The 21,315-nt window shown below is 39.9% G+C and overlaps 1 protein-coding gene across 3 annotated transcripts in view; it reads left to right on the forward strand.

The window, feature by feature from the left end:
* Positions 1-4,911: 4,911 nt before the first annotated feature.
* Positions 4,912-21,315, forward strand: part of LOC127455207 (pleckstrin homology domain-containing family D member 1-like) — a 34,541-nt gene continuing 18,137 nt past the window's right edge. For all 3 annotated transcript variants that reach the window (XM_051722903.1, XM_051722904.1, XM_051722905.1), the window contains exons 1-9: positions 4,912-5,189; positions 12,754-12,847; positions 13,060-13,149; positions 13,306-13,382; positions 15,138-15,229; positions 15,419-15,471; positions 15,616-15,710; positions 15,956-16,049; positions 17,424-17,614. In XM_051722903.1, coding sequence (XP_051578863.1) covers positions 5,038-5,189; positions 12,754-12,847; positions 13,060-13,149; positions 13,306-13,382; positions 15,138-15,229; positions 15,419-15,471; positions 15,616-15,710; positions 15,956-16,049; positions 17,424-17,614 — 938 coding nt within the window. In that variant the 5' untranslated portion in view covers positions 4,912-5,037. The remainder of the gene's footprint in view (positions 5,190-12,753; positions 12,848-13,059; positions 13,150-13,305; positions 13,383-15,137; positions 15,230-15,418; positions 15,472-15,615; positions 15,711-15,955; positions 16,050-17,423; positions 17,615-21,315) is intronic.

The raw sequence follows: 21,315 nt of genomic DNA on the forward strand, positions 1-21,315 counted from the left end.
TCCTCCACTTAAATTGAGATTTTTAAATCAAAAATGAAGTTTTATCTTTTTGAATTAGCTTTTAAGTCTGTGTAATGAATGAATATTTAAGTGAGTGTAGAAATTTTCAGGTGTGTTGTAAAGGTATGTCTCTGATTTTTTATTTTTATTTTATTGTTGTTTCACAAAAATTGTGAAGCACTTTGGATAAGCATTTAAAAAGTGCTATATACATAAAGATGAGTTGAGTTGAGACCGATTGTGGATTTTGCCAATACAGATAGCTACGTTGTTGGAAAATGCAGATAACTGATTAATTGTCCGATTGTTTTTTTAAATCAATTTATAGAATTAAAAAAAATAAAAAATCTTAGTCTTTCCTTACTGTGATGGGCACAGACATAGACAAGAGTTTCTTGCACCGACAAGAGTCAAAATAAATGAATAAAATCCCTGATGCAACTTAATGTTCAACCAAAAACCCAGCAATACCAAGAAAAAATTAAGATTTTGTGCACAACAGGACTTCTATCAATAAACAAGCCTCTTTTCTTGAAAAGACGGAAACTTGGCTCCCATACAATGTTCTAGTTAGGTAGGTGTAGAGCCGAGGAGGGCGGGGCCCAGGCTGGAATGACGAACACCCGGTCCCCAATCAGCCTGATGGGGCACGCGAGGGATAAAGGCGGCCGGGGACGACAGTTCGAGAGAGAGAGAGAATTACAAGCAGCTGTACTGTGTGTTTATGGTTGTGTGTTTTTGGTTAAGTTTATTATTAAACTATTATTTATATTCTTAAGCCGGTTCTTGCCTCCTCCTTTCCACTGAACCCCCTTACACTGGTGCCGAAACCCAGGAAAAAGGTTTGAAGATGGACGGAAGTCACCACGTAGAGTCCTCCCAGTTGGCTGAGATCCTCCAAGCCCTCGCTGGCTTACATCGGAGCCACCAGCAATCCCTGCTTGAGCTCCGGCAAGATCAAGAATGCTGGTTTGTGGAGCTCATGCGCGCTCAAGCAGAGGACCGACAGGCGATCCAGAGCCTCCTCAGCCAGGATGCATTCCCGGCCGCGACCCCGGACACCCACACGCTGTTACCCCCGCCTGCGTTACAGAAGATGCGGGCGGCGGACGACCCAGAGGCATTCCTGGATCCGCTCGGCCAGTGGGTGGCCCGACTCATCCCGCTACTGTCCGGGGAAGCCCAGCTCGCGGCTCAACAACTGCCAGTGACGAGCCTCCTGGCTTACGGAGACTTAAAGAAAGCATCCTGCAACGGGTTGGTCGGAGTCCGGAAGAAAGTCGTCAACTCTTCCGGAGCCTGAAGCTGGAGAGCTCCGACCACCCGTTTGCCTTCGCCCAACGGCTCCGCGACGCCTGCCAAAGATGGTTGCTAGCGGTGGACCGCGCCGTCGACGGGATCATCGACCAGGTGGTACTGGAGCAATTAATACATCGACTGCCAAAGGGGACAGCGGAGTGTGTCCAGTGCCACCGCCCGGTGTCGCTGGAGGAAGCCGACTGGCTTGCGGAGGACCACATGGCGGCGATCCCAAGGGCGGAAGAGCCCTCCCATTCTCTCTCTCTCTTGAACTGTCGTCCCCGGCCGCCTTTATCCCTCGCGCGCCCCATCAGGCTGATTGGGGACCGGGCATGCGTCATTCCAGCCCGGCCCCACCCTCCTCGGCTCTACACTCCTCCCGGCGTTGCCTCAGGCCGGGGAGCCCCCGGCATGACGTACATCCCCCCTTCCTCTCCGGGGGTGTGCTTTATGCCCCGACTGCTGGCGGGTCATCCCTGCCTTCCTCGACCTGGGAGGAGACAGGAGGGGAAAAACAACAAAAACAACACAAAATAGGCGAGGGAAAGGCCAACACGGAGTGACAGAGAGAGAGAGAGAGGAGAGAGAGAAAAAGAAACTCACCGGTTCTCTGATGCGCCGTCGCGTGGTCCTCGATCACTCCTCCACCCTCTCAGGCGGACGGCAGCCACTCCTCCTCGGGCGGACCGGAGTCAGACCTCAGACCTCCGACCCCCAGCGGACAGAACACTCCTCCGCCCCTGGCAGCGGTCCTACCACTCCAGGCAGTCGGGGAGTCGCTTCCCTCCTCCCCCCTTGGACGGTGGTCTTCTCTCGACCCCTCCGCGTTCCCGAGGGATGGCAGGGCACTCCTCCGCCCCGGCAGTGGCTCCCTCGCTCCAGGCGGTCGGGGAGTCCCGCCCCCACTCGCCTCGCGGACGGCTGTTCCTCGCGTCCGGGTGGTCGGGCTACTCTGTCCCCCGTTGGATGGCAGCGGCTCTCCCCTGGGTGGACAGCAGTGTCGAGGACTCTGCAACGGGAATCCCTCCTTCTTCCCGGGTATCGGCACCAGTGTAAGGGGGTTCAGTGGAAAGGAGGAGGCGAGAACCGGCTTAAGAATATAAATAATAGTTTAATAATAAACTTAACCAAAAACACACAACCATAAACACACAGTACAGCTGCTTGTAATTCTCTCTCTTACTGTCGTCCCCAGCCGCCTTTATCCCTCGCGCGCCCCATCAGGCTGATTGGGGACCGGGCGTGCATCATTCCAGCCCAGCCCCGCCCTCCTCAGCTCTACAGTAGGCTATTTACCAAATTAAGCTTTTTATCGCCTATTTATTCACCAGATGAAGTGTTTTGCGTATTCACTGATGAGCCAAAACATAATGACCACCTGCCTAATATGCTATTGGTCCTATGTGTGCCACCAAAACAGTGCCAACCTGCCAAGGCATGGACTCTACAAGACTCCTGAAGGTGTCCTGTGGTATCTGAAATCAAGACATTAGCAGCAGATCCACTCACTCCACCGGCTTGTCCTCTTTTCACAGTGCATCCTGGTGCCATCACTTCCCCAGGTAAACGGCAAACACGTACACGGCCATTCACATGATGTAAAAGAAAACAGGACTTATTGGACCAAGCGACCTTGTTTCACAGCCTTGCCATTTCAGAGATGCTCTGATCCAGTCTCTGACCATAACAATTTGGCCTTTGTCATAGTCACTCAGGTCTTTACGCCTGCCCATTTCTCCTGCATTCAACATGTTGACTACAAGAACTGATTGTTCACTTACCATCTAATCTACCCAGACCTTGACATGTGGCCTTGGAAAGAGATGAGCAAAATGATTTGCTTCACCTGTGAGTGGTCATAATATTTTGGCTCATCAGTCTATATATATATATATATATATATATATATATATATTAGAGATGTCAAAATTAAGGTGCTAACGCACACGATTAATTAAAGTTTTACATGTTAATTTTTCTAAATCGCGATTAACACATTTACCATTAATACAGCATTAACCAGCATAAACACCGGTTGGAAGGGCGGAAACTTTGCGATGTGTCCCCCCAAAGTCATTACATTGACGCACACACCACAGACACACACAGCAGTGATTTAGTTTCAGTAATAAAGTGATGGAGAAAGGACCACTTCAATATTGTCAATGATGACAGATTTAGATATAGCAAATCCCCACAAGGTGTCAGTGATTGCTTTTATTACACATCTAGGGGCCGCTGTTATACTTTAGAACCAAGCTGCTTTAATGGTAAAATCCTCCAGCACTGGCCACAAAGGAATAAAAAAAAATAAATAAAAAAAAAAGAAAGAAAGAAACATTAGTGGCATAGTTTTTTGCAGATAACCGATTGTTCCAAAGAGCAACTGTCGGCACCAATTATTCAGCAAAACCGATATATTGTCTACCTCTTTTTCGGACAGCCTTCCAATGCACCATGACATCATGTCTCTTGATTGAAAACTAATTCAAGTAAGCTGTAGACATACTTAAGCAAATGTTTTGAAAATACAATGCTTATTTCTCTCTACAAATTACAAGTTGAAAAAAAAAGGGACATTTATACACTATTTACAGCTTTCAGCCATTCAGTTAGGTGGCATGTTTATTTTTCAACCAACCAGTGAAAGTTGAATCTATACCGTCTTTAAAAACTCACCAGCTGAAGGCATCTCAGAAGGCAGGATGTAACACAGTTATTTGATTCAGATATGCCTTGATGTCTACTTACCTCCCAAGGCTGCAATTTGCAGCCAACGTATTTTAGCCAGATTTAGCTGTCTCTGGGCAGGTTGATGTTAAATGTAAAACCCCACACTAAGCCAAAGAAAAACAGTCTATACATTATAATATATACTTTAAAAACATACCATCACCACACATCTAAAACACTAAGTCATATCCCATATTTAAAATCCCAAAACATACAAAATCAAACACAACGAGCACACTTAATTCAATATTATAGCAAAACTACATACAAAATGCCATGTTCACAATTTTGATTGGACACTACCCAGATTTTTTACTTTTTAGAGGAAACACGTATACTTTTTAGATCTTTTAATTCAGCTGAAATTATACAGTATATTCCAGTCATGGGTTGCTCTGTAAAAGCCAACTGTCCATGGGTACTTTTGCATAATGCTATATTTTACAGTCACCTTTAGAGCTAGCCCTTCCTGTATTTTTGAAAATATACTCTTATGGATGGGGCAAAAAAACCTATTAAGAATTTACAGTAAAAGACTAGCATTTACAACCTTATTGTAAAATTTCACCTAAAATCTTGATGTTGTTAAAAAAGCTTGTGGATCTGTAATGCGTCAACTACCCATTTATCAAAAGATCCAACATCACAAGCGAGGTAATCTAAATAAAGTAATAGCTTTTCCCTTCAAAATATCGCATTGACGGCTGCTAGATTAATGAAAAAATGCTCTCTCCCAAAGCCTCTTGGTCTAACCCGCCTATCTATCCTATCATCCCTCCCTCTCTGGTTTTATTTCCACACTGTCTGAAACTAGCTGATACCACTATTGACGGATACATCATTCCACATCGTTGGATTACTGGAGCAGGTCCACAAAAGCTTTGTCTGTTTGAGCATATCTATGTGTGTGTGGGATTATTGGAGAGTGTATGTGCTACTATTTAGACTTTATTGACATTTTTATACCACACCTCCTCGTCTCCCACTTCCTGTCAAAGAGTCACTATGTTTTCCTCTTCTAAACCTTCCATATTCTCGCCCTGGACCTCCATGGAGCAAGGAGACTCAGACGCTCTGGACATCAGCACCAAAGTGCAACTGTATGGAGTCCTGTGGAAGAGACCTTTTGGGAGGCCCTCGGCCAAGTGGTCTCGCAGGTAACAATCTTGAAAAAAGTAGGACTTCACATTCAATGTTTAAAAAAAAAAAACTTTTTTTATTTTATAAATATAATTTGTTTAATTGTTTTATTTTTTTGACAATAATGAGGTGCTAATGAATATTACAGAAATACAGAGGGGTCCAAAAGTCTGAGACCATATTGAAAATTGTAATTTTTCCCTGTTAACTTGGAAATAAACAGATTATTTTAGGATTTAGAAAATTTTAAATTAAGAAAAACTATAATGTAAAATTAAAAAACATAAAAAATTCTGCCCTATTATATATGTATAATCAAAGTTAGGTACATTTCTGACATTGACCATGTTTACTCTTTTGTAAAATGGCTCAGTTTTCCAGCTTTCATTAAAACATATACGTATGTTCTTTGGAACATTCTCAAATCATGCTGGGATAGCATGTTGTTTTTTGCACAAACTTGTCAAGTGCACTACAGCTAAACGGGGAAATATCAAAAACTAATTTAGAAATTCATCTGCTTTTTAATTTAACCTTTTACTCAAATTGTTGTGCTGATAATATAATTTTTATTAAAAAGTTATGCATTAAAAATGCAAAATAAAAGCACTTCACATGTGGTCTCAGACTTTTGGACCCCACTGTAAAGCATATAATGTAATAGTATTCTAGGTGGTATTTGTTAAACAGTGAGGCAGGAGCTGTAATGTATTATTATTATTATTATTATTATTATTTATTTTTTATTTATTTTTTTGCTGTATAAGGAAATGTATGCATTAGATTTAAGGACATTGTATTTTTGCGTGGTGACTTGTTGTATAATGCACTTTAAAAGCTTTAATAGCTTAGAAGATATTGAGTAACCCATCATTTTATGACTTACTGTACTGAAATGCTTTAAATATGCTCTTAATCTGAGTAAATCAGATCTATGAGAACATTCTGTGCTGCTGGTTAGTTTTGTACATTAGGGCTTGCAAAGATCAATTTATAGATGGCAAGCAAAGTCATTATGTCATCTGCCTAGATCAACACTGCACACCTCCAGGAACATGAAAGTAAAGTTTAGGGCTATTTTCTAATTTCCGAAAGAAAATGAAAGAATACATTTGTAATGGAAACAATGAAGGTTTTTTTTTTTTTTTAGTAACTGACATAAGTGAAGACTTATTTATACAACAAAAATAAAATTTTCTTAGTGAATATTTTTGTCTTATTTACCAGTAATATATATATATATATATATATATATATATATATATATATATATATATATATATATATATATATAGAAAGTTTGTGAACTCTACAGAGATAGTCAGCATTTTTGTAAAAAATACTAAAATAACCTTATTAAATGTTAATCTATACCCCAATTCATAATACTGACATTCCAAATAATGGACTCAAACAAAAGAAAATGATATATTGTCATTGATAAGTGGTTTATTTAACAAAAACTCAGATTTCATGGGTGCAAAAATATGTGAACCCCTTCAGTTAATAGGGTATTGCACCTCCTTTCGCAGCAATAACCTCAACCAAATGGTTTCTGTAGCGACTAATCAGTCTCTCACATCTGCTTTGGGGGACTTTTTCCTACTCCTCCTTTTAGAACGCAGCCAGTTGAGTGAGGTTGGATAGGCATCTGGTATGAACTGCCCGCTTCAGGTCCCGCCACAGCATTTCAATAGGATTCAGGTCCGGACTTTGACTGGGCCAATCCAAAACACGAATCTTATTCTTCCTCGGCCATTCTTTGGTTGTTTTGCTGGAATGCCTCGGATCATTATGTTGCATGATCCATTTTCGGCCAAGCTTTAACTTCACAAATGCTGGATTGAGGTTATTGTAGAGCCGAGGAGGGCGGGGCCGGGCTGGAATGAGATACACCCGGTCCCCAATCAGCCTGATGGGGCGCGCGAGGGATAAAGGCGGCCGGGGACGACAGTTCGAGAGAGAGAGAATGACAGACAGCTGTACTGTGTGTTTATAGTTGTGTGTTTTGTTTAGTTGTTTATTAAATTATTATTTAAGTTGTCAAGCCGGTTCTCGCCTCCTCCTTTCCACTGAACTCCCTTACACTGGTGCCGAAACCCGGGAAGGAGGAGGGATTCCCGTCACAGAGTCCTCGACACTGCCGTCCACCCAGGGGAGAGCCGCTGCCGTCCGACGGGGGATGGAGTAGCCCGACCACCCGGACGCGGGGAACGGCCGCCGTCCGCGAGTTGTGGGTATAGTTGTGTGTTTTGTTTGTTTATTAAATTATTATTTAAGTTGTCAAGCCGGTTCTCACCTCCTCCTTTCCACTGAACTCCCTTACAGTTATGTTTCAGGATTTTACAATATTCCTCAGAATTCATGATTCTCTGGACTATGTGGAGTTGTCCAGGTCCCGAGGACGAAAAGCTGGCCCAGATCTTAATGTTCCCACCACCATGCTTCACTGTTGGGAAAAGGTTCTTATGGTGGTATGCAGTGTTGACTTTTCGCCAAACGTGGCAGTTTTGGTTGTGACCAAACAGTTCAATTTTGGACTCATCTGTCCACAGAATGGACTTCCAGAAAGCTTCAGGTTTCTCCAGGTACTCTCTGGCAAAGTTGAGACGGGCAGCTTTGTTGTTTTTTGAGAGCAGAGGTGTCTTCCTAGCAACCCTCCCATTAAAACCATGTTGATGGAGTTTTCTTCTTATTGTGGAAGCATGCACATGTCTCCCAGATGCAGCAAGAGAGGTCTGCAAATCCCTAGATGTTATGTTTGGGTTGGCTTTTATCTGAATTATCACTTTTCTTGCAGCTCTTGTGGATATTTTAGAAGGTCATCCACTTCTAGGCAGAGTTGCAGTAATTTTCAGTGCTCTCCATTTGTAGATGATCTGCCTCACTGTGGACCAATGGAGCTCAAATTTTTTTGAGATGAATTTATAACTTTCCCCAGACAAATGTGCTGTCACTACCCTCTTCCTGAGGTCCTCTGAGATTTATTTTCCTCTCGGAATGAATGACCTGTATGGGTTCACTTTGGTAAGACTAAACTGACCTGGTTTTATCTCTGTTTCAATCAGTGCTGCCCAATTTCTTCCCTAAAGATCTCTCATTTCATTGGTTAATTTAGCCACCAATTGTGTCCCACCTAATTGTATTTACCTGCTCATTTTAAGCAATGCAGCTCAGGGTTCACTAACTTTTGCACCTACAAAAGTTTACATAAAAATATGTTTAATTTAGTCTTTTGACTACACAACTGATAAATATATATATATATATATATATATATATATATATATATATATATATATATATATATATATATATATGGAATTGATAAACATACAACTGTTATTTCATATAAAAAAATACTGGTTCTGATTAAATAAAGAAATAATGGTAAAAACATAGAAAATTCCAAAATGCTCAAAAGGTTCACATACTTTCAAGCAGCACTGTATATACACCGATCAGCCACAACACCGATTAAAACCACCTGCCTAATATTGTGTAGGTCCCCCTCGTGCCGCCAAAACAGCACCAACCCACATCACAGAATTGCATTCTGAGATGCTATTCTTCTCACCACAATTGTAAAGAGCTGTTATCTGAGTTACTGTAGACTTTGTCAGTTCGAACCAGTCTGGCCATTCTCTGTTGACCTCTCTCATTAACAAGGCGTTTCCATCTGCAGAACTGCCCCTCAGTGGATGTATTTTTTTTAAATTTTTTTTTTGGACCATTCTGAGTAAATTCTAGAGACTGTTGAGTGTGAAAATCCCTGGAGACCAGCAGTTACAGAAATACTCAAACCAGCCCATCTGGCACCAACAATCATGCCATGGTCCAAATCACTGAGATCGCATTTGTGAAATTTGTGAAAATTAACTGAAGCTCCTGACCCATATCTGCATGATTTTATCCACTGCACTGCTGGCAGATTAGATAATCGCATGGATGATTGTTGGTGCCAGACGGGCTGGTTTGAGTATTTCTGTAACTGCTGATCTCCTGGGATTTTCACACATAACAGTCTCTAGAATTTACTCTGAATGGTGCCAAAAAAAAAACATCCAGTGAGATAGAGCAGTTCTGTGGACGGAAATGCCTTGTTGATGAGAGAGGTCAACAGAGAATGGTCAGACTGGTTCGAATGACAAAGTCTACGGTAACTCAGACAACCGCACTGTTTTGGCGGCACAGGGGGGACCTTCACAATATTAGGCATGTGGTTTTAATGTTGTGGCTGATCGGTGGATCGATATATATATATATATATATATGTATGTATATATACTTTAGAAGCAGAATGACATAAGACATTAATGTCTCGGTTAATACGTACTACTGGTTACCTAAAAGGAGAGAAAGAGACACTGCATCAGAAGGAGGGTGGTGACTTTGAAAACCAATACCATCATGTCAGTTTGATTGGCTGGTAAAGGTAAAGTTTGGCACTCTGCCTATGCTGACATCATAGTGAGAATATAAGCCTGAGCCCAGCTATACACCATCAGGATTTTCCCACTGAAGGGAGGGAGAGCGTATCTCTCATCACATAACAGCGATGTTCCCTTGTCACACTTTTCTGGTAAAACTTGGCTTTCCTCCATATATCTATCATGACGACGCATCACTACGAGGTGAAGGTGCAGCGTCTATCAAGCCCAGTGCTCGTGGGTACTAACACAACAGAAGGGTTCTCCCCAGCTTGAACCTTGTCAAGTGTAGGAGAATGGACCAAACAGTCTGTCAGTCAAGTTACTGAGTCGAGTTTATTCCTAGGAAAGAAAATTGTTGTCTGGGCAGTCACATGCTCTCTGTCCATTTGCCCTTGAAGCCCTAATGCACTTGCATCCAGTCTATGCTTGCACACTTGTACCTTTAAATAAGCTATCAGCAGCCAATCGTTGAGGTCATATGGACTCCGCTCGGCCTCAGCTGAGCGTTCGATTCTGCACATTTCGTACATGTGGAGGACCAAGGACAACACGAAGGGTAGGACCTTAAGCTGGAATGCAGTCCCCTTGAAAGCGAATCTCAAGAATGGCATGCAGCAAGGAGATATCTACGCATATGCGTCTGCAAATCGCTTGACACAAATCAGTCTAGTAGATGGACATGAGACAAAATCTGTCTTTGAGCAATTATCTTAAATGGAGTATTACAGTATAAGTGTCCAATTCAAGTGCCTCAAGTCCAATATGGGCCACAGCCCACGCCCTACTTGGTAACCAGAAAATTTACTGCTGTAGAAGCCATTATGTGCCATGCACGCTGGTACATCCTCTATTGTATCTTTGTTGAGGGGATATTGTATTGTATTTCTGAGTATAAAATCAGTGATTCCCACACTGTACAGTGGAGGACAGAATGCTATTGAGGTGAGGTGGTCACCTTATGAACCGAAGTACATAGCCTTGTTCGACTGTGCTCAGTGTGTGGCTGCCAGTGGCTAAACACCACTCACCTTTGGGCTGCTATGAGGTCTGTCAGTCATGTTGGGGCATGGCAGATTTCTGACATATCAAACAGCAAAAACTGAAAATAGTGTTCTCATTCCCGGCATACAAAAGCGGGAAAAGCGCTCACAATGAGGATTTAAGGATTTAAGTTTGTTTTGTGACTTGGCAGTTCTCTGGCATGGCATCAGCACAGTCAAAACAGTGGGGAAACCGAGAGGGCTGCTTTGGTGACACAGTGTTGCGATACAGCCATCTTTTGGTATGGCGTCAACAACAGTAAAATCTGCCAATTTCTTGGGCAAAGATCTTGGTGACCAGAGTGCCAATATGTGGCATGGTGCTTATCATATGCACCACAAAGGCAGCTGTACCCGAGACCTGAATTATCACTGAAAGGGGAGAACATCAAGTCAAAGTGTGCAACTTTCGAAGGCGTGCCGACACTGTGAAGTCCTTTGGCTTTTTTTCAGTGGCAGGGTTCTCTCCAGCTTGAACATTGTCAAGCATAGAAGAAAGGACTGTATGGGAATGGGAACTTACTGTTTGGGCAGCAAGATGCTCTTGATCCAGATGAACCTGTTTTCAGGGCTCAAGTGAGAACTTCAAGGAACTCAGAGGCCGCTTTGACCCATTTCTCACCCTCGGGGGGAAAAAACGGCAAGCTCCTCATCTGAGGGCATACATTTTTCACTAATGAGAGCCCAGCAAGCATCTCTGCTGAACGTGATCGTATCATGCGCTCCGATAGTAGGGTATAGATCTTCACGTTTAAGCAAAGCTGCTTCATATGGAGAAAAAGGAGGCACACAAGGTTTGACCTGGCGAAAAACCCCCTAAAACCTTCATGCTCCGTATCCCAACCTCCCGCGTCTCACTCATATTTTCATTTGTTCGCCATGAACACAATCAATCTCAGCGAGCACGGTGTCAGCGAGGGCTCAGCCCAGGCTACATACAATGCGTGTACCGAACAGGCAAATTGCTTAATACAGAGAAAAAGGTGGTACGCAAGGCTTGAGCCTTGAGAAATCCTCCTAAAATATCCATGCTCTATTAAATCCTCTCCGCTCATGCCTTACTCATACGGTCCCTCCAGAGCTACAGAGGAGTGAGAGGGAAGAGAGGGAGCGGCTTCGGTTTTCAGAATGAAAGCAAGCCGCTTGATCCAAACTTCATGAGATTCAAACGCTTACACTGAATGCAATCAGTCTTAATGAGCACTGTTAGAGGACGTCACTCAAGCCCGTCAGCCAGAGGGATGTATCGCTCGCAGGTGGAAAACACATTCTGTTTTTAAAAAGATGTACTTTTCAGCAAGTGGCTCATTTAGTTTTCTTCATTATACTCGTTTTGGAGTGCAATGAAAACACACTACAAACCCAGAATAGTTTTGAAGAGGTGCTTCTTTGCTGGCATACACAGGGAGAAGAGCAGAACTCGTTCCCGCTCACCGGTTGCAAGATGAACAGCGAAGCATTGATTTAGAGTTCCAGAGGTACAAGAAATGTCTACACAGCCCTGAAAGAGGAAAATTCTGAAGGTGTAGCTGGGCTCTGGCTTATATGCTTACTATGACATCAGCATAGGCAGAGCACCAAGCTTCACCAGCCAGTCAAATTGGTATGATGGTATAGGGTTTCAAGATCAGAGCCCCCTGCGTGATACTCGCACAGCATCAGCTTTGCAGCATTACCTTCTTGAAAGGGAAGTGTCTTGTTTTCAGAGCAGTCTAACAATATTTGGTGAGTTTTATGCTTAAACCAAGAAAAACAATATTTGCAAATGGGGTAAGAAATATAAACTTGTTTTCCCTTTGAATTAAATTTTTTTTTTTCTTACCCCATTTGTAAAAAAAAAAAAATGTTCTTCTTATAAGCATAAACACTACTTAATTATGTATTTTATGTCAGTTGGCTTCTCAAGTGAATTTTTTTTTTTTTTTTTTTGGTTGTTTGTTTTTTTGTTTTTAGAATGTTTAGATATTTTTATTGGAAAACAAGACAAAAATACTCAGCAAGAAAATTGTTTTTTGAATTGTATTTATTATGTTTGTGTGTTTTTCTCATTTCAGAATATCTCATTTCAGGTCTGAATGTCATAATCAATGTTTTTTCTTTCATAACAGATTTTTCATCATTAAGGATAGCTTCCTGTTATATTATGCTGAGAATGAGAAAAAAAACTTCGAGACAAATAGATACTTCAACATTCACCCTAAGGTGCACAAATCATTGACATTTAATAGAGCTGTATGTTTATGGACAATGGATTGTAAAATAATATTTGTAAAAAAAAGTGATCAGCATATAATCCGTATATCCTTTACATCTGTTAATTTTTCAGTAGCATATAGAACTAGCTAAATATTTTATAGTATAAAATAAATAATAAACTGATCAACCAGAGATTACAATCTTTTCCTCCTTGTAAGGGGGTGATCCCACTGGGTGGATGCGTCGTTGAGCCAAGAGAGGACCAAGGCATGCCGTTCGCAATGGTTATCAACCATGAGGACTTCACTGTAAAAGCTTTTTGGTTCTTTTACAATATATTATTACAATGCAATTCACCACATTCCCATTTTCTTTTGTAATTGTTAACAGACTTTAACAAAAAGCACAAAAAATATGTCTCACAAGATTACACATTCTTAGAGTTTCCTGCTTGTCCTGTTCAGGGAAATATTGTCCTGGCTGCTGAATCAGAGTCAGAGCAAAATCAGTGGGTGGAGATGCTACAGGAGTCTGGAAAAGTGTGAGTATTTGATGATCTGTCTCCAACTACAGCTCTATAAAATGTACATATATCTTGTAATTTCACAAGCATGCTTAACACTAATCACATATTTAAAGTCACATAAAATCAAAATTTACCCCATCTACTTTCTTCATTTATGTTCCTGGTCTTATTGCACACTAACTCATTGGTTATTCCACAGCAAATACATATTTATCTTCTTATTCTTTCATCAAAATATACTAACTTGCTCAGCCTTTGTAACAGCATTCCATTTTAGCTGGCGTCATCAAGCCCTCTTTAATTTTCAACCCCTTCATTCCAACCACCTTCTGTTATGGACTGCCCACTTTCCACCATCCAATCAATTGCTGAAGGATAAAAGCCCACCCAACATATAAATTCACCCAAATTTTTTTTTTTCTGTTTCACTCAGGCATATGTCTGATTACTGAAGTGTTATAGTCTGTAAATACCCTTTCATTTTGACTTAACCCTCCTATTGCTTTCGGGTCATTTTTGACCCGGGAGAGGTAGATAATAATTTTTTAAATACCACATAGTTTTTAGTACAGGAACCAAACTTCTGGACTTTGTCAATACAATCAATATACACATAAAACATTTTGTGTTTAAGAGGTATAACCATTTTTTAAAAACTGTTACATCTTTTGCATTCGTGTATCAAATTTTGACCCGGGCACCAATTGTGGCTTTACACATGATATTATGTAGATTTTTTTTTTTTTTTGTTTTTTTGTTTTTTGTACATCTATGAAATAGATTTTTACTTATAAACACTTCACTTATATTTTGCCTCTTTCCCATAGTCTCTCACACACTTTTTTGTCTCTAACTGGGACTGCATCTTGTTTACAATCATGCACACACACATACACATACAGTCACACATAGAAACACACACATACCTGAACAAAACAGACATGACAGATGTAACAAACATAACAAATAAACTAAATCAAAGGTACTACAGTCTAAAGGGGATGTGACGAGAGCAAAAGTTCATCCACACATTAGTCTAAATAGGGCTTAAAAGAGGAGTTTGTCCACATTTTACTCTGCAGCCATCTGATGCCGAACCAGCTTGCAGCATACTTACGCATGAACATTTGACAGTTCATGCAAGCAAATAGAATATATTTAGCTTAAAAACATAGTAAAGAACTATTAATGTTGTATACTTGAGTTGTACTGTTGTTTTGATGAAGTGTAGTTCAAAAAGAATAACTTTTGACCACCAAGTTGTATTGAGCAGATATTATGAGTAATATGCTGTTATGAATAATATGCAATTCATTCAAATTACTATTAATTCTCACATTAGATGTTAATATAAAATTTATACTTTGTTATATTTAGATAAAATTCACAGAAATGTTGATGAAAAAATATGTCTTCACATGTATCACACTGGTTTTGCTGTAGTTAATGTATATTTTGAAATGTCAATGAATATCGACATTTTATTATTTCTAAAAACAAAATGGCATATCAATTAATAACTTTTATATTTGTCAGTGAATATGGCAAAATTATAAATCTTTTTTACATGTATGAACATTTAGGAACCTATTAATGAACTATTGGGTTATGAATGATTTATAAGCTTGAATTTCACAGGGTCAAAACTGACCCTCGAATGCAAAAGGTGTATACAGAGTCTGAACACAATAGGAGGGTTTATGAGTGTGCTACTTGAGACAGTGGCCTAACATCAGTGATATGGTGGTGTATTTTGATTATTCTGTACAGCACTTGGAAGAACGCTCAGTTGGGGGAGGCTATGATTGAAAGTCTGGAAGCTCAGGGCCTACAGCTGGCTAAGGAAAAGCAAGAATACCTGGGTATGACATTACCGTGTCCACATATCCTTGTCTTAAAATTAAGGTTTCAAAAAGCACATTTACAATGCCTTTTCATCAAGCTTTTTACTAAAGCTTTAAACCAAAGCCTGTGTTGTGAATAATTCTTCTTACAAAGATCTGGTTCTACTTGAAGTATAAATGCTGTGTTTTTTTCTTTGTTTTTGTTAGATAAGCTCATGGAAGAGACTGAGGAACTGTGCTTACAAAGAGAACAGAAAGAGGTTAGCTCTCTTATTTCTTATAAACGCAATTTTGATACAAATATGTATAGATGTACTGTAAGAAAGCAATTTATGCACAACGTAACTGATGGAGAACTATACGTGCATGTGTGTGTGTGTGTGTGTGTGTGTGTGTGTGTGTAGGAGCTAGAGAGACTGAATCAGTTGCTGGAGGAAGAAAAGCAGAAGTTTGAAGATGTGGTTCAAGAGTTGAGAGCAGAACAGGAGCAGATTAAACTGTACAACACTCTCATCCAATAAGATACCTCTTCGAACACATTTGCTGACTCAGATTTTTCATCCTTTCTTGCATTCATACATTCACATTTCAATTATGTACTGTATGTTATATTATGCATGTTTGTCTTTAAATCTTGATATCTAGATATCTGGTGGTTTTTAAACATAAAGGGGAGTTTGTTTGCAGCATGTGTTTAAATAGGCTTTTCAATTCCTGAACATTTGTATTGTTCTGTGTTGTTAGAGATCTGGATGGTACCGCTCAGTGTTTGAAGGGAGTGGAGTCTGAGAAAGAAGAACTTAACAGTGTCACCACATTGCTGCAAAAATCTCTAGAGGTATCAAATAATGAACCTTAAAAAAATATATATAGATCAAGACAGTTGAAGTTGAATTAGAGAATAACATCAGAACAACTGTACTGGATGATGGGGGTTTGGGTTCTGCTAATGACTGAGTATTTAAAAACAGTACATGGGACAACTGTTACTAACGCTACAGTATGGGGTCTCAATTTTGACATTATGCTGAACTAATATTTCGTTAAGGAGACACTCTGCCAACTTATGAAGACTATAAATATGACTTGCTATTGGGCAGTGTAGTTTCTGAGTCTGGGTTATTTTCAAATGTGTTGCAAATTTGTCGTGATACACTAAAACTTGGGTCAAGAGACCTTAGTCAGGGTAGATATGTAATTTTACTCTATTGAAAACAAGGCTGTGAGAGATTAAAATACACTTTGTTTAATGAGTTGTAGGCCTTCTGTTGTGTCCCTTGGGGTTTATTATTCAACCAACAGTAAAAAGTCTTATCAAAAATTTGCAATGGAAAAAAAATGCTGGAAAACATGAGTTGTGAGTTGTGACAAATGAGCAGTACAGGTTGCAGTCCTTAACCCCAGAAGAAAATAAGCCATTTCAATCCATGAGTTCCCTCAGAATGTCCTATGGGTTTTTATAATAGCAGTTTTGGATGAGTAAAATAAGATCTGTGGTTAAAATTACTTGAACAGACATTCACATCTTGTTCTAAAACATAAATTTCCTTGATAGCACACATACATCACCCAGATGCCTTTTTGATGTGTGTTTACATCTGGAAGACCTATTTTTTACATTGTTTGCTCATCTGCAATACGTCTATAAGATATGTGCCAATAAGTATGTCTCAGTTGTCAATGAGACATTTAGCAGATGTCTTTGTGACATTTATAATTTAAAATGTTTGTAAATCTGATCTTTTTAAGATGTTTAGCAGATGTCAATTATATTGTGATGCTTTCAAGATGAAAATATATAAAACAGACATCTTGGAGATGCACGTGTGCTATCTGGGTACACGCAGTTATACCTCAGTTGTGAATTTTGAAGTCTTACTTCAAGCAAGAGTGTATGTACCTGACCAAAAGGACATCCATTGTAGTCCATTGTAGAAACTTTGTTAACTACAGACCTTGTTTTACTCACAAGTCAAAAACTGACATTATAAAAACCTATAGGGAATTCCTGAGGGAACTCATGGAGAATTAATCTTCAGGGATGGCCTACAAATCGAAGTCATGCCTGAATAGCTCTATTAGAAGTGACCCTAGGACCCACTGAAAAAAACTCCATGTCCACCCCTCATTGTTTTGGTCTAGTCACACTAGTAATTAAACATGATGTTTACTCAGACTTAGGTCCATAATGAAAGTCTGTCTCTATCTTCAGGAGTTGTCCCAGGAGAAACAGCGCACTCTGGAGCTGCTAAGAGTAAGAGGACAGGATGCGACTGAAACGGGGAGTGACCGTCGGGCTTCTCTTGACTCCCAGGATCCAGAGCTGCAGCTTCAGGGGAACCTGAGACACATCGAGGAGCAGATGAGGAACCTGCTAAGAGAGAAGGAACAGGCAGAAGAGAGGTGAGGAAACCTGATAGATAAGATCACAATGTTTCATAACAAATGATTATTTTCATATTTAGAATTCCACTACTGGTCAAGCAGCAGTTCTCTTAGTTTGGCATGCAGCACCGTTCTTGTGTATAGAGCCATTGTCTTCTTGAAGCTGCATCAGGGTAAATGGAGTGTTGAGACCACTACAATGGAAATGTACATTGATTCCCAAATGAGCCCATTGATCAGACACTAGTGAATGAGACACAAAAGACAGAGAGTGGATTGACTTGCGGGTATAAATGACCTCAAAAGCAGGATATAAATAAATGGTGGCTTAGCTATATGGGCCATTTCACAATAGTCAAATGATGTCATGATCCAATATGTTTATAAATAGAAAATGTATTAACGCTGTTGATTTGTTGGTCCGTATACTTTTGTGTAACCCAAAAATTAAAAACGAAAAATGTGGTTTCTTCTTTGTTGGTTTTAACACTGATGAATAGAATAAGCAGATACAAACTCATTTTCTTGAATATTTCATTTTCTATTTACAAATTAATAAGGAGAAAGGGGGAAATGGCTTAATTTTCGTTTTTTTCATTGTTTAAAAAATTTATTTATGGCTTTTTTTATCTGATTGGTCAACCCGCCCCTTCTTCTGTACTGCCTTAATCCTATCAGCCAGAATTAGAGTTGGGATTGTTCTGCAAATTTGTCTAAATTTTCGAACCACCACTAACTGAAACCTATGCATGCCATATGTATTAGAATATTGCTGCTTGGCACATCATAGTGTGGTTGCCTCTTAATGGATGATGCCCAAGAGATCGCAAGCCACATCACTTGGCCATATGCTGACTGGGAGTTGGTTTATTATATATTATTTTTATTTTTAATAACATTGTATGATTTAGTAGGACCTGCGTATTCGTGTCTCATTGATAAATGTAATTAAAGGTGCAGTATGTAAGATTCAGAAACCCTTGTTATTAATGACACCTGTGGCCGTTAAGTGAACTGCAGCCTGTTGCTCGTAATCGCATACACACTGTATAGGGATGCGAGCGAGCATGACTCCATAGGGAAGCGAGACTGAACGTGATTCACTGGCATCATAATTACAGATGAGGTAGCATAATTAAAATTACACAGTTATGATTGTTTTACTACAAACTTTGAGACTGTATATTATATTTGACACTCCAGTGCTGGAACAGGGCTAAAACAATGTGTGGATATAGGTCTGACTATGTGAGACTGTGAAGTAATCACTTTTCTTTGCATGATACATTGACTGCATTTATACGATAGCCTTTGTCGGTGTTAGCTAGCTAGCCAGCTTTATCAATAGCTGTTAGCTAAATTTGGTGGATGATGACAGTAGTTGTTTATAAAATAGACTGAACATTATAAATATGTTGAGACAATTCAGTATTGATGTGATTCCATCACAACCGTGATTTTGTTACGTTACACTAATGAATGGGTCTTTTTGCATTATCTTGAACATTGTCTAGCATTCATTTCATGTGTTATTGTAGTTTACCTTGCTGAATAATTACAGATGAACATTATGTCAGTTACTGTGAATCAGCATTTTAGTATAAAGAGAAGATCGTTGAAATTATTTGAAAGTTACAAAGCAAGGTAGCTTGCAATTTGTTAGCAAGCAAGATCAATGCTTAGCTATAATTTTTAACTACAGATCATTCGCTTATGGTACTATATCTGTGACACATGCTTATGCGAGTGATGATGTAAGCTTACCTGTCCACTAAGAAGAATGCACAATTCAGGTGCCGGTTTTGATCCCCAAGAACCAAACGAATGGTCCACTCCAGGAATCAAATGTCCTGCCGATCATCCTGCAGTTTTCTGCTCGACCACGAATCAACGTTCCCGCTTAGCCAGATGGGATTCAGCTAAATGTTTTGTTTTTCTTTGGCTGTAAAAAAACAAAATGAACGCTTTGAATAGTTGAGTACGGTGCATGTGCGTGGGAGCTGAGACGTTTGCTGGATTCCATCTCTAATGATCAACGTTACCTAGTCGTCTGCATTCTGTTGTCGTCTGTTAGAATTAGAGTTGGAAGAGCGAGCACCATCAGGCAATGTGTCTCTCGAGCAAGCGCACTTAAATGCCAGGTTACTCCTTTGGGATTTTCCCGGCAATAAGCGACACTGCAAGTCGCTTCGGATGAAAATCAGTCTACAGGCTTTAATAGGCAACTTAGGAAGTCCGGGATAGGGCTCATTTTTTAAGTTGCGTCTACAGAGTCGTACTACATATTTTCAATAAAAAGGCGAATATTACATGTAAAATGTTACATATTACACCTTTATAAAAGAGTTATGTTGATTTGGATAAAAGTGAATGCTAAATTAATGTTTAGGGATCATGAACATGGATTGGAGTGGACATAAAATTCTAATAGTTAAGATTCGGACACAAGGCGTCCCGACTGGTCCGTCGGGACATGGGACACGGCGTGTAAAATCAGGACTGTCCCTGTTATTGGGATGTCTATTCACCCTATCTCCATAAGTGAAATGTTCATTTCTGCAAGCCGTAGATTGCTGATAGAGTGTGCTGCCGATATAATTGCCTCAGCCTGGATGAACATTTAGTAAATATATTATTAAATGTCAAAAATAAATTAACTTGTGTTAACTCATATTAACTCGTGGGGCTTTTATACAAAGTGACGCAACTTTTTTAAATACATTTATCAATGGGACACGGCACTACAGTCACTACAGAATCATACAATGTTATTAAAAATAAAAATAATATATAATAGACCAACTCCCAGTCAGCATATGGCCAAGTGATATGGCTTGTGATCTCTCACGTGTCGTCCATTTGAGGCACCTCGCAACAACACCATGATGTGCCAAACAGCAAGATTCGAATACATATGGCATGCATAGTTTACAGTTAGTGGTGGTTCAGGACAATTTTTAATGAAAATTTAGACAAATCTGCAGAGCAATTTATTTACATATACATTTTAATGCGTTTGGCAGACGCTTTATCCAAAGCGACTTACAGTGCACTTATTACAGGGACAATCCCCATGGAGCAACCTGGATTTAAGTGCCTTGCTCAAGGACACAATGGTGATGGTGATAGATATCCCAACTCTAATTCTAGCTGAAGGCAGTAGAATACAGAAGACGGGGCAAGTTGACCAATCAGATGAAAGGGGCGTTTCAGTGCCACTCACATGTGCGTATCAAATATTCAAGGCGTTCATTTTTTTTTTTTTTACACTGAAGGAAAACAAAAATTTAGCCTTTCCCCCCAATCTCGTTTATTCCTTTTTAAATAGAAAATTAAATGGTCGACAGAAAATGGGTCCGTGTACTTTTGCGTCCATTCCTTTGCTTCCTGCCTCCTCCTCCACCTGACCCGTGACCTTACCAACGAGCTTACGTCATCCCTCTCATGAGCGTGTGTCACAGAGATGTACGGAAGCGAACATTTGTAGTTAAAAATTATATAAGTATTGTTTTGTTTCTAAAAAATAATTAATCGTTTGGGTTCAGAAGAACTTTATTTGTCGACTGGAGTCGTGTCGATTATTTTGATGCACCCTAAATATGCATTTTGGACCATTAAAAAATGGAGTACATTCACTTGCATTGTTTAAAGGAGGAGGCCTGAAATGAAATCCTAAAAATCTTAAATTCTGTTTTGATGAAGAAAGAAACTCAGATACA

The sequence above is a fragment of the Myxocyprinus asiaticus genome, chromosome 17 (assembly GCF_019703515.2).
Source record: "Myxocyprinus asiaticus isolate MX2 ecotype Aquarium Trade chromosome 17, UBuf_Myxa_2, whole genome shotgun sequence".
NCBI lineage: Eukaryota > Metazoa > Chordata > Actinopteri > Cypriniformes > Catostomidae > Myxocyprinus > Myxocyprinus asiaticus.